At 33.5% G+C, this 16,658-nt stretch overlaps 1 protein-coding gene across 1 annotated transcript; it reads left to right on the forward strand.

The window, feature by feature from the left end:
• Positions 1–12,289: 12,289 nt before the first annotated feature.
• On the forward strand, positions 12,290–13,194 carry LOC131066163 (F-box protein GID2). Its single transcript, XM_058000863.2, has one exon. The coding sequence runs from the start codon at positions 12,475–12,477 to the stop codon at positions 13,018–13,020; it is 546 nt and encodes a 181-aa protein (XP_057856846.1). The 5' UTR covers positions 12,290–12,474; the 3' UTR covers positions 13,021–13,194.
• Positions 13,195–16,658: the final 3,464 nt, after the last annotated feature.

Genomic DNA, 16,658 nt, shown 5'->3' on the forward strand with positions numbered 1-16,658 from the left:
CATAACAGTTGTGTCTCTCTCATTCATAAGAGTCTGTATCTGTGCTCGAAGCTGACCAATCTGTGCTCTCAGACTGTCAATAGTATCATGCCCTGGCACATCATGCTCTGGTATAACCACATCTGGCATATCCTGCACTAGTGCAACCTGCTCTGGTAGATCCTATTGTAGTGCATGAATCCCAATCCCCTCACCACCCACCTATCCAACTGCTGGAACCTCGATCCGAGTAACTCTCCGAACCCGTCGTCTAATCAGGGGAATATGATCCTCAAGATCCTCATCATCACCACCATGAGCTGCAATAACTCTAGGATCTGGCTGAATCTGACCAAAATCAATACCTCTCCTGCAACCCCCATCCAGTCCAATAACCCGGCCCCCTGTCACTGCCAACCCTCTAGGTGACCTCATCCCTACCCTGCCAGTATCCCTCCCAATCCATCCACTATCTCTCCCACCCATAGGATGAGGTCTATCAACCCTACCAGCCAGTCCAAATGGTCCTCCATGGACTCTCAATCGACGTCCTCTCCGTCTAGGTCCACCACCACCACCTCCATCCTCGCCATCATCTCCACCTCTCCCAGCATCATGTGCAGCTCTAAGCTCTCATCTCCGTCTCTATCTCCTGCTAACAGGATCATCTGAATCATCATCATCATCTCCTGAGCTAGGAGGAGGATCTACTGGATCCGTAATCCGAGGAAATGGATGAGCTAATAAATACTGAGCATACTCTGCAGTAACCCCAGGATCCAAAATGTGTAATCTCATATCATAAGCCACTCTCGGAGTAGCAACAAACTCTGCACGAGCAATCTCAAATGACAAAGATGGTCCCCAATCCCACCTATCTCTATATCGTCGAGCATAAATAGTCACACCAGTAGGCATAAGTTGAATGATACCAAACTGTCTCAAAATCTAACCAATCAACTGTCGCTCAACAATGAAGGGGGTATGACCAATGAGATATCTACTCTGCATGATAAATGGTAATGTCTGTGCATCATCCATCCATGGCTCACAATCAACATATGGTCTCCAAATAATGCTATCCAAAGAATCAAGAACCCAATGCCAATACTCCATCTTACCTAGCTTAGGCTGAGTAAGAACACCTACATAAAAATAAACATATGGCTGCCTCTCTCCATGAACTCTATGATGGATAGGTCGTGTAATAGTAATGTGCTCCCAACACCAGATCTATAATAAAGTACATCCTGTCGATAAACTCACACTCTCATCATACACAACCTGGTGTAGATCATGATATAAATGTGCTAGCATACAAACACCCCAAGCATATTGTGTCCAATGTTGCATCATGCTCAGTAGCACCTCACCCCATCCAACCGAAAATCCTCGAGATCACCTATCAGGACATATAAAACCACCAATCAAACCAGCAAGAATCATAGGAAGAGTCTCATAGTACATCACCATGTCTACCCATCGGATCTCTCCTCTACTGATACTCTCATAAGTAAAAATGACTCTGCAAGCCTCAGTCCCAATACGATCCTGATAATCATACTGCACTAGCTCACCAGTCACCGGGATATGCAGAATCCTATAGACATCCTCTAGTGTAACACTAATCTCACCCGTCGGCAGGTGGAAAGTGTTATGCTCATTATGCCATCTCTCGGCTAATGCAATCAACAATCCTCTATTATGTGTAATCTCAGGCATAAATAATAAATGACATAAACCACAAGCATCTATATGTCTAATCTCCACCTGGGACAACTCTGGAACTAAATGATGTATGGCTGGTAATTTCTCGCGACACTAGAGAACATCAAGTTTCTCCTATTTTTCAAGAGACATCAATCAATCAAATCAAACTAAAGCAATCATCAATTATCAATCAATCACATCAAATTGAAGCAACTTAAGCTATCAACTCATTTTAAACCTATCAATCCTGATTTACTATCACTCACTAAGTTTAATCAAAAACTCTGCTAAGCTCTTGCATCAGAAACTAAGTTGGTTTCTTAGAGCTACTCAATCATCACTCTATCAAATCAAGCTAATCAAAGCTACCTATCATTCAAATCAAATCTATTGATCAAATCAAGCTAATCAAAGCTACCTATCACTCAAATCAAATTTGTTTGATCAAATCAAGCTAATCAGAGCTACTCTACCTATCAATCTATCAAATCGTGCAATCAAGACATTATTTTCATCATCAAAGTGTATTAAACATGTTAAATCTAACCATCAAAGTGATTTTTAGCTTTTGCACTTATCAAAAATATCAAATTTAAGCAAAAGTGCTGATCTATTAAGCATATGCGCTACTTTAAACAAAAGCGCTATCTTTTTGAGCATATGCACTACACAACGATGCATATGCGCTATCCTAAGCAAAAGCGCTATCCTATCAAGCATATGCGCTAAATAACAATGCAAAAGCGCTAACAATCTATGCATTTGCGCTAACAAATCAAACAAAAGTGCTAAAACACACAAAAGCGTTAACAATCTCTGCATTTGGGCTAACATACAAAGCAAAAGCGCTAAATCAAGCATTTGTACTAACATACAAAGCAAAAGCACTAAATCAAGCATTTGCGCTAAACTAAACTGCAAAAGCGCTAAACTAAAATCGAAAAAATCGAAAAAATTCAAAAATTCAAAAAACCCGCCTAAAACATGAAATTTTGAAACAAAAACTTGAAAACACAGCTCGGGATAAGATACCTACCGGATAACCATACTCGGCTAGCCACTGATACTGCCGAACTTGCTCAAATCGATGACATTCCACTAGAATCACCATTTTGCCACCTCAGCAAGAATATTTTCTCCAAAAAGCTGACAAGGATAACAATGAAGTTAAAATTAGCCTTGGTTAATTTTATATTTACTATTTGAAGAGTAATTTAATTCACTGGGGCAATTTAATTTATTTTTTTTTACAAATGAATTTAAATTGACTAAATTTTTATCAATTATCACGAGATTAATCATTCAAACTAAAATTTTCGACAATTTCATGATCAATCTCTTGAGGAGGCACACAATCTGGATTTTCAATCTTCATCGGGCATTATCGAGACTTGATTTAATCTTTGAAACAATGTTGTTTTCACATCATTTCAAAGAGGGGCAAAATGTATACACCTAAAAATTGGCTATGAGTAATTAAATAAATATTTTATATTTATTTAGTAATTATTCTTCTATTAAATAGTTAATTTGAAAAGATTAATTTATTTAATTCATTTTGTGTCTTTCTATTTAATTAATATTTTATTAATTAATTCATCTATCATATTCCCCTAATTAATTAAATATCTAATATTTAATTATTCCTCTAACCAAGTTAATTGAATATCTAATATTTAATTATCTTCTCCAATCAATTAAATATCTAATATTTAATAATTATTCTCCTATCCTATAGTCTCAAATATTAAATAATTCTTAAATTATTTAATCTCTTTTCCAACTCACCCTCCATCTCCACTTCATCTTCCCTTTGCCAACTCATCAAACATGTGGCTAAGGAAATTAATATTTCTTAAATATTAATTTATGATTTATCCTCAAACCTCCAAAATTAATGAAATTGTGTACGTACACACATTTCATAACCATTTCCTATATTTTCTCCAACACCCTCTACATCTTAGGAAGGACTTGAGTCCACTTGTCCTACCATGCCTAAATTTCCTCCAACCATCCCTAGATTCCCTCAGTCAGCAACCCAGTCAAGGTGAGATGAGTGACACTTGTCTTCTCCTTCCCCCTTTCTCTCAACCTTCACCTTTGCTCACAACCATTCAAATCTACAGATCTGATCAAGACCATTGATCTGAGCCACATCATCTTATCCTCTCAAGGTCTATAAAACCAAGAGCTTCAGTTGAGAGGAAGTTAGTCTTCAAAATATGTTTTCAATCAATCATATGCATCCGTGAGTTTTTGAAGCAAATAGTAAATATCATTTTAGCAATATAATCATATAGTATCATTTAGCCTAATCATGTAGCTTTGCATATCATACTATCAATTAACTACAAGTTATCAGTCCATTCTTCATATGCCATCTTGGAAGCCAATAGTGCATTGTCTGAGAGCACACCATCTGCAACCAAGAATAGTGGAGTTAGGACACAATGAGACATAAGCCATGAAGGTAAAATAGTGTTTTATTTTAATATTTATTTTATGCAATTTCATTGGTGAATTTTGGATTTCTTGTATGCATTTCTATTGTATTTTGTGAAACTAACTTATTACAGGTAACATTCTAAGGATGAAATTCAAGCTCACACACTCATATATTCCAACCAAAAGGGAACTTGGTTGATCCATAATCATTAATAGGAGATCCAATGGGTGAGTTTCTATGATCATGCTAACTAAAAGGGGCCTCTTATCATATTAATTCCCCAACCTCCTACTATGGGGGAGTATTACACTAATTTAGAAGAGGCCACTATAATTTTTTCTTACTCAACATGCTATGAGCTCCAAAATATCTTAATAAAAGGGAGATTTCATTAGAGTACTAGTGTAGTAGAATTACTTACTTCAATTGCATCAAGTGTGGTGGGAACATGATAAATAATGAGTGAGGTAAAGAGGATGATGAATTAGAGGTAATAATATGGCACTGGGAGTGTAGTGAGTGGTGGGAATTTTAGATGAGAAAGAGGAATGAGTTGTAGTATTAAGATAAGTGGAAGGTATAGTACTAGTAGCATAACATGAAGATATTATACTAGTAAGATAAGATGAAAGGATGAAACTAGAAGGATAAGATAAATGGATGACATGAGAAGGGTGAATGTAGTTGGTGGGTAGGAAACTAATAGGATAAAGGAGAGAATTGGCATGAGAAGAAGGAACATAAGGAGAATGGATCACATTAGAAGGGATAGCATGAGAGACATCAAAAGTGTGGGAAGTGAAAATGGAAGGAGATGGTTAGGATGAAGGGGGAAGACACATCATGCAAAGAGTTTGACTTGAGTTAATCCTAACACTAATGCCTTAAATAATTTCTATACTAACACATTTATTAGGTGATAAATTATAAAGAGCATCAACCAAATCTGTAGGATAAGCAACACTAGTAAAACTAGTAAGCTTATGAGAAAGTAATTATGCAATGATATAAAGATCTTGCCTAGATCCGTTTACTCAACATGTGTGTCATGATCGATCAAAATATTTTTTCTCATTATGATTATCCATCATATTAATAGAGATCTCATGATCAATTAAATTATGAGATATTGCAAGATCATAGTTTTGGTCATCTATAACATGTTTGTATTACCTTTGAGAATATTTATCTAATGAAAAGTTGATGCTAACAAACACCATGGGAGTTTGATAGGAAAGGATCTCCTTCTTTGGCCAAACTACTAGATGCTAATTCAACAATTTTGTAACAAGGATCAAAGGAAAGAACCAACTATGCAAAATATCATAAATTTGCATTAAGTGCAAATATATGATGATGTAATGAATGCTTTGATGTTCCCTATGTGAATATGCAAGTCAAATATGAGCTCTTACATGATGTATGCCTTTAAGTGAGCCATAGTTGTCTTTTTATACAACGCCCTAATATACAATTTGATATGTTTCATGCACAAGTCAACAAGTAACAACTAATTGAGAAGGGGTTTCCTTGAACCTAATTTAAAATTTGAATTCGGAACTTTTAAGGTCACTTTTATGTTCATGGATTTGATCTAGGTGAAAGAATGAATGAATTAAAGATCAAAATTAATCTTTAGAAAAAAAATAAATAAATAAAATAAAATAAATTATAAAAAAAATAAAAAAATTATAATAATTTATCAACGCTTATATACATACATAAAATATTTACTAATCATTACATAAAAACCAACTTAATCAAAATAAATCTAAAACAAATAAGAATATATAATTTCATCATTTACACATTTAAAACATTCTTAAAGGTCATCTTTGCAAGACTTTGTATCTTCTTAAATCTAACAATGACTATGCAACATCAGAATGCATCATTTAAAACATTCTTAAAGATCATCTTTACAAGATTTTGTATCTTCTTAAATCTAACAATGACTATACAACATCGAATGCATCTTTGACCATATTTATTAATTAATTAAAAGTTAACATAGACACTGATGTTAAATCCCCTCAATTGATTCTTGTTGAAAATTTCTTCCCAAATACATCTTTGACAATATTATTTATTAATTAATTAAAAATTAACATAAACAATGGTCTTAGTTAAAATTCCTTCATTCTTATTTCTCTAATTAAAGTATATAAACAGTACCTAAAATAACAATCATCGTGGATTTCATTCTATATGCATAAAACCTGACAAAAGGATATTAAAATCTAGTGGCGGCTTAGAAGAGTTTTGCATTAAAATAAACAAAAAAGAATAGAAAAAGAAAAATCCCGTTCACGATGTAAAAGCAGCAAATATTCTAAAAAAAACTGCCTGACTCTCACGCCGCCTAGTCCTGTGCAATGGGGAAATCGGGCATATAAGAAGACAAGACAAGAGCAAACAAAATCTCTACAACGGAATCTCGTGCTGCATTCTAATCTCTCTACGCTCGTTTCCCAACAAGAAAAGAAAAAATTTAGGCAACAGAATAAATGTCTCTTCAAGGGGCGCTCGCATTAACTCTTTTTGTCTCGTCTAAACACTTTAATATTGGATTAAGATTTAAGAATCTCCTATAAACTTTACCCTCGCTTAAATTATACGGTCACATGATTGTATTCATAATAATTTTATTTCAAAAGTATAAGGGATGAGGTCAGATCGTTTCCAGTGAATTCGGAATGGATACCCTTCAGTCTTTGGTTCTTAGTTGAGGTTTCAGTCAATAGACTTGTGCTCACGTATCAGATAGCTAAAACTTCTTTGTGAAGGCTCTTGTTGGGTTGGTGTGCTCGCGGGCTTCATGCTCTTGCTAGGCTGGTGTGCTCGCAGGCTTTGTGCTTTTGCTGGGCTACCATGCTCACAAGTCTGAACCTCCATAAAAAAACAAAAGGAAATACAAGCGGAAATTGGAGTGAGTAGGTTAGAAATTATAATAAAGGAATCTATTTTAGTAGATCTGGTTGAATGACAATGGTGGTTGTGGTGTGGTTGGTCATGGTGGGGGCGAGATTGAATTGTTGTGGGTTGACGTCATATTTTTCAAATTCTTAAATTTTGCTAAATATGTTTATTAAATGTTTGTGGGTGAGTTAAAGTACTTAAATTATCATGTCATATTTTTCAAATTCTTAAATTTTGGTAAATATGTTAAATAAATGTTTATTTAGTTAAAGTACTTAAATTATTATGTGGGTTAACGTCATATTTTCAAATTCTTAAAATTTTAGTAAATATGTTTATTAATGAGTAAAAGTACTTAAAATAATCGTAGTTGTCAAGATGTAGTCACATTAATTATGTCATCATTGAGTTGTCTAGAAATATTCTAAAAAGAGTTAGCTCAAAACATGTGCAAAGAATTATCTATTATTACACACCTTATGTGTCAAGATTATTGGTTGTTTCATTGATGTAACTTATGAAAAGGGTTCTTCTTGTTTATTTATTAAGTAAAATCATTAATAATTAATCCTTAACTTTATAAGTTATAGGTAAAAGTAAAAATAAATATTGTTGTTACAAGAATATGGTATTTATTAGACTTTAATAATAATTGGGTCCTCCCTTCTATGGTAGCATCGAGTATAATTATAAGGTGGCTCCATCAAAAGACAAATATATTTAATATTGTCTTTGACAATTTCATTAGTTGATATGAAATACAAGAAAATAACATAAGAACATTCAAATGAATTGAGGGCCCAAATCTGATATAGAAGACTATATAGGAGGAAGTGGTTGGATATAAGTCAAATGGTTCTCCTCCAACTATAACATAAATAGTTTTTTTTAATGCTAGAATGCCTACAATAGCAAGTTTATTATTTATTAATTTTTTAGAAGTTTATTAATGTTGTCATTGATTGTTTGGAAAGAAAATAGAGTTATATTTTTATCTTTTTAATTCACCTTGCACCTTTAATTTTAATAGTGATTAGAAGTTCAATCCTTGAACAACTCACTCTTGTTCTTGAACAATACATTCAACTTAGCATAAAAATAGTTGTACTTTACTTTCTAAGATGTGATTTATTTCATCTAATTTTTATATAATTATAATGGTGAAAATTATATTCCTCGCACTATTCTCCTTCATTTTGGATTCGTTTTCACTAGGTTATTTCTTATGCAATGAAAAAAGTACAAATGAGACATGTTTCATTGATAGTTGGCACATAACTGGAGCCTTATGTTATCCATCTACACTTATTCCTAGGGACAACTCCTAATCCTCAATTTCATATATTTCCAACCTTGATCAACCAACAACTTTTGGAAGTGATCTAGGTCACTTTTGCATTTGTAAAAATGAACCTCAAACCTTTAGAATCTAAATCCAAATTTAGGGCTAACCTAACCCTTTCCGCTCACGTGATGTGCTAATTTGATGCATATAAAGCTTTTTTTGTGATCCTTGGAGTTGTATTTTAAGGGACAACTATAGTTCATTTAAAGAATGTCAAGCACCTAAAAATGAATCCACTAAGAGCATTCAAGTTACCTTTTTATTGTTAAATTCAAAACATATTTACTTCAATTTTGCTTACATTAACATCTAGGGCATATGTTGAATGCTTTCTTGTTGTCTTTGATCATTTTCTAGGCTATTGACTTGGTATCCTTATATGGTTTAACATAAGTGAGTAATTATTCCTCTCACGAGTGAAATTCTAAACATACAATTAGTTTTTAATGTGGAAAGTAACACAGGGATTCATAATAGGTTAAAAAAGAATATTTGGTGATTTATAGAGATTAGATCCACACACATATAGATTAAATCCATACATGCATAGGTCATAATTATAAGTGTAATATTAATCTCACAATTGCGAAAGTGAACCCAACGTCAAATAATAAGTTTACCAATTCCAAAGCATTAACCTTAGCACAACCAAGTTTCTTTTACCTTGCCTAGTCATCTATAGATATTTGTCACAGCATATTCATATCCAATTTCTATCCAACTAATATTATTTTCTTTTTTAAAGTATTTAATCTAGTACATTTGTCATTCCCAAAATCTAGGGTAAAGTATAAATGCTAATGGTTTTTATTCATTTACCCTAGAGTTATGTAAATGGATTTTTATTCTCCTTTTCATTTTGGTGAATCCATGTTCTCTTAGACCCCCTTTTTGTTTTCCCTTTAGGTTTTTTTTTTTAATTTTTATTCTTAATTTTTTAACTCAAATTAGTTATATTTCTAAGGGTCATATGCATACCTATACTTGATTTATTACTTATCTACCAATGATTTTTTTAATGTTAAGAGCTAGGTGTAACCTTGATCTACCTTTTTTAAGGAATGTGTGTTAAACTCTCATATGAATTCTTAATGTGCTAATAAAAAAATTCCTATTAAGGCTAATCATAGTAAGCAATATTATTTTTTCATAGTTAGCACCATATAACTATAGTGTACTAATAAATATATAGGTATCAAAATCAATATTCTTTAATTTTTTCTTGTTAAGAAAATATAGTCATAATTTAAATAATATCAATAGTGATCATTCTAATGTCATTCTCCTTCATAATTAGCACCACATATTCATAATAAATTATGTGATGTACAAAAGATATCAATATTCTTTATGGTATTAATAAATTGTTCCCCTTTACTTCTTTGCATAGTGCATCTTTCTCCTTACTAACTTACCCTTCCTCTTCCATTGATCCCTCTTCTTCTCATCTTGAGTTAGATCCCCTCAGTGTGCCTACTTCTCATGAACAACATGGCCACTTCTACCATGTCCATTACTTTTCATGTGTTTATCTCTAATATCATTAATATATATCATTTTATTAGTATTTCTTTCACCTCTCTCCCAACTAGTTTCATCCCTTCATCAAACTAGTTCCATTTCTACTTCTCAAGTATAAGGTTGAAGACTTCATTGGTAATAATGGTATACTTGTATATTGTGTTAATATTGGAGCTTGATCAAATAGTTTTCTAATCTAATTAGAATTTATAAATTAATAAAATCTATTTCCTTCATATTCTTAATCTATAGTCATGTTCTTTAAAACCTAACAATATTTTTAATCCTATGGATCCTACAGATAAGACATGAGATCTGATCAATACATAGTATGTTGTCTCACCTTCCCACACTTGTGTGGATTTGTTTGTGGGCATGAATCAATATGTTCTCTCCTCCTCTACCTTGGTTATATTTTTTTTATGAGGAGGATGTCCCAAACAATAATGTTATGGTCCACTTCATGGTTGAGCTTTCCTACATGGACATCAATATGAGGGTATCCTTATTTATCCATCTAATCAATATAGTATATGTATGGAAGAATTTTTATATGGTTGTAATCTAGCACAGTATATCTATGCACATTTAGGTGTTGCATTGAAGATAACTAAAGGCACGTCCTTGTGGGTACATTGGAACATCACATAGAAGCACCATATGAATATAGGGATGAGATTAATCAAATATTTCAAATACATATACAACGAAAGAACCAAGAGAAAAGTGGATAAAAGAATAAGGTGCAAATGAAACCCTCTTCATTGCCTTTTAAGGCCCCTCAAGCACAAAAAAACAACTTATAATTCTTTTCCTCCCCAATGAATAAAGTAAGAGCAAGACAATTCTCATCTTTCATATGTACCCATCATTAGTTCTTCTAAAGGTACTAGCACTACATGGGTTCCAAAATAAAATTTTGAACAAATTCTACTCAAAAAATACATATATAATGGAAGTAATAACGATCCCCATGCCTATTTCTTATATATCAAGCACAAAGTTTACAAAGAGTGACATATCATATCATGTTGAAAATTTCTATTATTGCTTCTCATTATATGTGCTATTATTAATAGCTTTTTACATGGTGTCACATATGTTATATTTACATTGTTATATGATCATTGAGATGTCTATTTTTTATCTACTAAAAAAATGGACATAAATTCACGACATGTTGAATGTGAACTTTTAAGGTTTAATAGATATTAGCTTCATACTTGCATAGATCAAATTCACAATGCAAGATCAATCTCATAATTACAATCAAGTGACTCATAATAACAAATAATAAATTCTAGTCTCTAAGACATTTGTCTAAACACTAACAAATTTAACAAATCATCCATAAATATCACATGCACAACATATTCACATATATTCTTCCAACTAAATATCATTATATTTGTTTTTATACCAAAAACAATTAGTTCATACATTTATATTCTCAATACCCATATTAGGGGAAGGGTAACAATAGTCGTTATATCTAACTTCCTGCACCTTAAGCTCCTAAACAGTACATTGGATTTTGACGATATTTTTTTGTTGTTTTCGTATGTGACTTAAGTGCTTATAGCTATTGTTTTGGCTTCTAGGTAGTTACATCAAATGTTATGGGATTCATTATGAACACAACGGTTAAAAAATGGTCAATTTGAGTTGAAACCCGATACATATTCCCTATTGCCTTGTTAACTGTTTGCTTTGATAACCACAAGATTTGCATAATTGATTCAATACTTATGTCCAAATGCCCCAATAATCATTCACTTTTTGTACCAATAAAGTTGCACAATTGGTCTAATTACTAAAAAAAAAATCGATATACCAATGGGCGACTATTGACCCACTAAATGATTTTTTAGTGGCTTTTAATTAGTGAAATTCAATGAATGGTAATTGGGCCCCTTCTCCTATGTATTTAAAAATCGTCTTCTGCCTTTCAATGATTACCCCCTCCTGCCAGCAGTAACATAATGTGCTGGTTAATTGGTATTGGAGTGGTTCTTGCCACTAAGGTTCAAACTCTATTAAGATGTTATTGTTGAGTTCTCATGTTATAGATGAGATCCCCATTTGTGACCAGAAGGATCCATAACTTCAAATAAAAAAACATTTACCCCTAAAAAATAATAATGAACCCTCATATTCATTGAAGTAAAGGAGCGACCGTCAAATTTAGCATGTCCATCACTTCCTAAACGTAAAATTTACGCGGTAAAGCGCAGCAAGACTACCTACCTAGTGGATTGTGTTTGTCGTGTCTCGGATTTGGCATGTCCTAAACACAAACAAAACAAATATAAGTATTCTTGTTAATTGTGCCGTGGTGCGCCTCTTTTATCCGTTTCCCCTCGGCTTCTTCCTCCCAGGATTCCTCCTACACAGCTACTCTACGTCTAGTACTATTATACCATCAACATCACCACTAACTGGCCCCTCCCCTTCATATTTAGGATGCTCTTTTTGGATTCATTACCATTACAACTACAACTACAATTAGCTTATGCCCACAAAGAGGGAGGAGGACGAGATATAGTTGGGGATGGGAACAGAGTGCAGAGCGAAAGAAAAGAGGGCCAAGTTGAGAGCAGCAGTAATGGATGGCATTGAAGGGGACATTCTGTTTGAGGTGCTGAAGCATCTGGACTCAAAATCCCTGTCTATGGCGGCCTGTGTTAGCAGGCGGTGGAAGCGCATGGTGGAGGAGGAGGCGCTGTGGGAGGGCATTTGCACAAAGTATTGGCCAATGCCAATGCCCATGGGACCCCAAATCACCTGTGTTGTTCGGGCCTTGGGAGGATTCCGCCGCTTCTACATCCATTGCCTCCGCCCCCTCCTCAAATCAAACATCAAATGCGCCTCTTTTACCAAAGATCACTTCAATCTCTCGCTTTCCCTCTTCTCCATCGACTGCTATGAAAGATTAGGGCGCCGTTCAGGGACCCCAACTTCCTTAAAGTTCCTCTGCTCTAAACACCGCTTTTCCTCTTGCTCTGCCTCTTTCCCATTGCACAAAACCGCTCTTCCGCCGCCTTCTCCTCCTCCTCCTCCGCCGCCGCCGCCCCCTTCCGCTGCCAGGGCTCTGTAAGTTTTTAAGTTTTTCGGGTCTGTAATGGAGTTTCAGAATTTTGATGTGGCCGAGCGGCTATAACCCAAACTCTGCACTGCGCTGCACTTGTGCGAGTTTGATTTGTAGGGGCTTTGATGCCAATTTCTCTTTACATGAATGAAATTTAATGTTACCCAAACCAAATTTGATGTATTTCTGTGTTTCTGTTTCTTTAAGTATGATTGATTGAAGAACTGGGTATGCGTACCCACATTGCAATGCTGTTTGCGGTTGATGAGATTTACAGATCTGGATGGACATTTGTTTTGTTTTTGTTAATTGGGTTAGTGTTGTGGATCAATTTCAAAACAGTTTTATTACAGCGCGGATCTTGCAAATTACAGGGATTGAATGTTGAATGTGTTTGTTTAGAGGATAAAACAAAATTGCAATGTTATGAAATAGCACAAGCGTGGAATTTGGACGTAAAGACAAAAGTCTCGCTTAACTTATCCGCGATATCAAGAAGTCTCTCTTCAAGTGGAAAAAGCTTTTTGCTAGAAAGAAACAAATTTTAATGTGTTATAATTTGTTGTATTAGTAAGAGTTTATATTTTTCCCTACACGCTAATTGGCTGGCAATTCACTAGCTTCCACCGTGCTAATTACGCCTTGTCATTTTGGATAAACAGAGGATAAGACACGGAAAGAATCTTGAGATTAAAGAGAAAGAGTGTTACTGCATAGGAGCACTAAAGTTTTAATATGTCAAACTATACTTTGTTGTGTGTCACCTCCATGATAATAAGATTGCAACATCAAAGGAAAACAAAAACTTCTTTCTTTGCTTTGTCTTTTTGTTTTATGTTTTATATTCTTTTGTATAACTGTTGTGAGTATATGGTCTTAGTGCATGATTTTGAGTATTCTGGCTTTTTATTTGATCTAAAGATTTTTAGTTTGACTATTAGAAATATGATCCAATCTCTTTTTAAAAAATTTTAATTTTTAGTTTTCCATTCATTCACTTGGATGAGTTTTAATGTGAAATCAAAATTGGGTAAATTTTGTGGGACAATTTTTATCTTTTAGTTTTTTAAAATTGAGTCCATGTGATCCACTTTCAACTAACCAATATGCATTATTTATCATGTCAAAGCATTCATATTGTGTGTCTAAGTTAGGTATATAAAGATACTATCCACACCTCATTTGATCACCACTTTTCATCCACCACCATCTTCTATCATCTTCTTGCACCTTCCATGAATTTGGTAGCATTCTAGCAATTTAGTTATCTCTCCTAGTTTATGGAGGGATCCATATCAAGATTTTGTAATATTCATAAAATTACTTCATGCTACCACTCCTATAACCGTAGTTGTGTGATAGGACATTGCATTGCTTTTTTGTGCATTTTGAATTTTCAAACATCACATTGTTGGTATAATATTATATTTTACCTAAGATTGCACTCTATCCTAAGTACATAATATGTTAGTGTAAATAAGGACATTATACAACTAATTAGCTTTTAGCTTACTTAGGAGAGTCTATTCGCACTTGTTAAGTCCACACCTCACCCCATGCAGTTGAGACTCATGTTCTTATCATTTGAGACGCCAATCTCACGTGCACATGGCACATCAAGTACACTTGTCCTATGCACATCCAAATTTGTTGGAGTCTTGAATCATCCTCCCATTTCATCCTTGCCTTTATATGAAAAAGATCACATTGCATATTTTTTATTCACTTTTTATGATGGATATATCTTGTATTATGTTCAGAATCCATTTATGGAAGTTATTAGATTTTGTGTTAAGATATTTGTTGCTCTAACATGGTATTAGAGCCACAAATTACAAGTCCCTTTCAATTTGTGGTGAATTTCGCACATAGCCTTATCAAAGTTGTCTCATGGAACCAAAAAAATGTCACCATTGAGTCCATTAGGCCTAAATTAGTTAAGATCACTTGTCATTTTGTTAAATTTTGACACAAACAAAATTGTTAAATTTTGGAGGATTGGTTTTGTATTGTACTGTATCATCACAAATCCATGCATACATAGATTAAAAATATATTTTTTTTTTTAATAAAGGGAGGCCTTGTCTCTGTCACCCTTTGTAAAAAAATTGATATGATTTTTCACTTTATTTGTGCAAGCATTTTGGCCATGCATTTTCCAAGCCTTAACCATGACCTTGAAGACTTTAACTTCACTAGGTTTTTCTAGTCAACAATCTTGCCTTGCTTAGTTTATTTTAGTATTAGGCATGTTTCAAGGTTCACATCGTGACCTCCTTCATTGGAGTTGCATTCCATATAGAGACAACACCTCCAACCTATATTCTCTTTTGGTTGGCCCTTGGTAAGGCACCACCCATAGCCTCCACATTAACCCTTTCCATAAGCTTGACCTCTACCAATCTTAGGCATAAACAACGACTGACAATAAAAAATAAATACCAGGGTTTTAAGTTTTCAATAAACCATCACATTTTTTATTAAATTCTAAATCTAGCATTTTTTGCTCTAGCATTTAATGTAATGTCACATTTTCTCTAAATACTATATTCTATATGACACTATCTACAATCGTAACATTACCTATCAGCATTTTATACTATAGGTACACATAGAGATTTATGATATCTACTTTAATTTATGCTAATTAATAAAGAATATTCTCATCATTTTCTCTTTGCTAACATTAGCATGTCATCATGTTGATGTCACCCATATTTCTCTCAAATTTTTTACCCTCACCATTGACTAGTTTGTAATTTTAGCTCAATTTTAGGAGCCTGTTTCTAGGACATATGGACACATTTTTTTGAGATTTTTTTATTTGATTAATTTTGATTCCTTAACATGGTGGTGTAAATATTTTATAATTTTAGTATCCAATTTTTTAACAAATCACAAATTCTCAAAGGTCACTCTACTCAGTTCCTATTATTTTTTAAATTGCCTAATTTTTTTAGAATTATAAGGTGGTGCTATTAATTTTTCTTGATGGTCTCCTAGAATTGCATTTTCAACATATGCTTCTTTTTGAGTATTCGTAATCTTAAGCCATCAAATCCACTTGGTAGAAATTATACATGTATTACATATAAAGTGACACATCACTATAATTACTTAGGGGGTTCATTGATTGTAGGGTAATTTGGCGATTATGCTGGAATATGAAGTTGATTCTAGTGTTATTCTAGAAGCGATGAATAATCATAAGTGGGTAGGGCACTAGTGTTATTCCACTAGTATTATTCTAACGTGACACATTTTCAGGGCTTACTATTAGCCATTTCGACATTTGTCTGACATGTAGTTGCACGAGACATACTTTCTATTTTTGGAAAGGTGTCTTCAATTAGGAATCTGCAACTTGGATGTAAAATGCTACAAGAAGTCATGTTTTTTTGACACTTTTGAAGATTGTTGTAACTATAAAAATTCCTAAGAAATACAATACAAATGATGTTTTCCCACTTGCATTTTTTTTGGTATATTTTTACCAGGTTTTTCTACATAAATTTGTGTTTATCATTTACTGTTTTCTCTATATAATTTTTCACTACATATTTTCTCAACAGATTCTACTTTATTATTAGTTGATTTTGAGATCATATCCAATACTAAATCCCTTCCAATTGATTGTTCTTTGTAAT

Source organism: Cryptomeria japonica, chromosome 5, assembly GCF_030272615.1.
Source record: "Cryptomeria japonica chromosome 5, Sugi_1.0, whole genome shotgun sequence".
Lineage (NCBI taxonomy): Eukaryota > Viridiplantae > Streptophyta > Pinopsida > Cupressales > Cupressaceae > Cryptomeria > Cryptomeria japonica.

What these genes read in the sequence shown, in the direction of transcription:
- LOC131066163 (XM_058000863.2), top strand. Translation starts at nt 12,475, where the DNA reads ATGGGAACAGAGTGCAGAGCGAAAGAAAAGAGGGCCAAGTTGAGAGCA.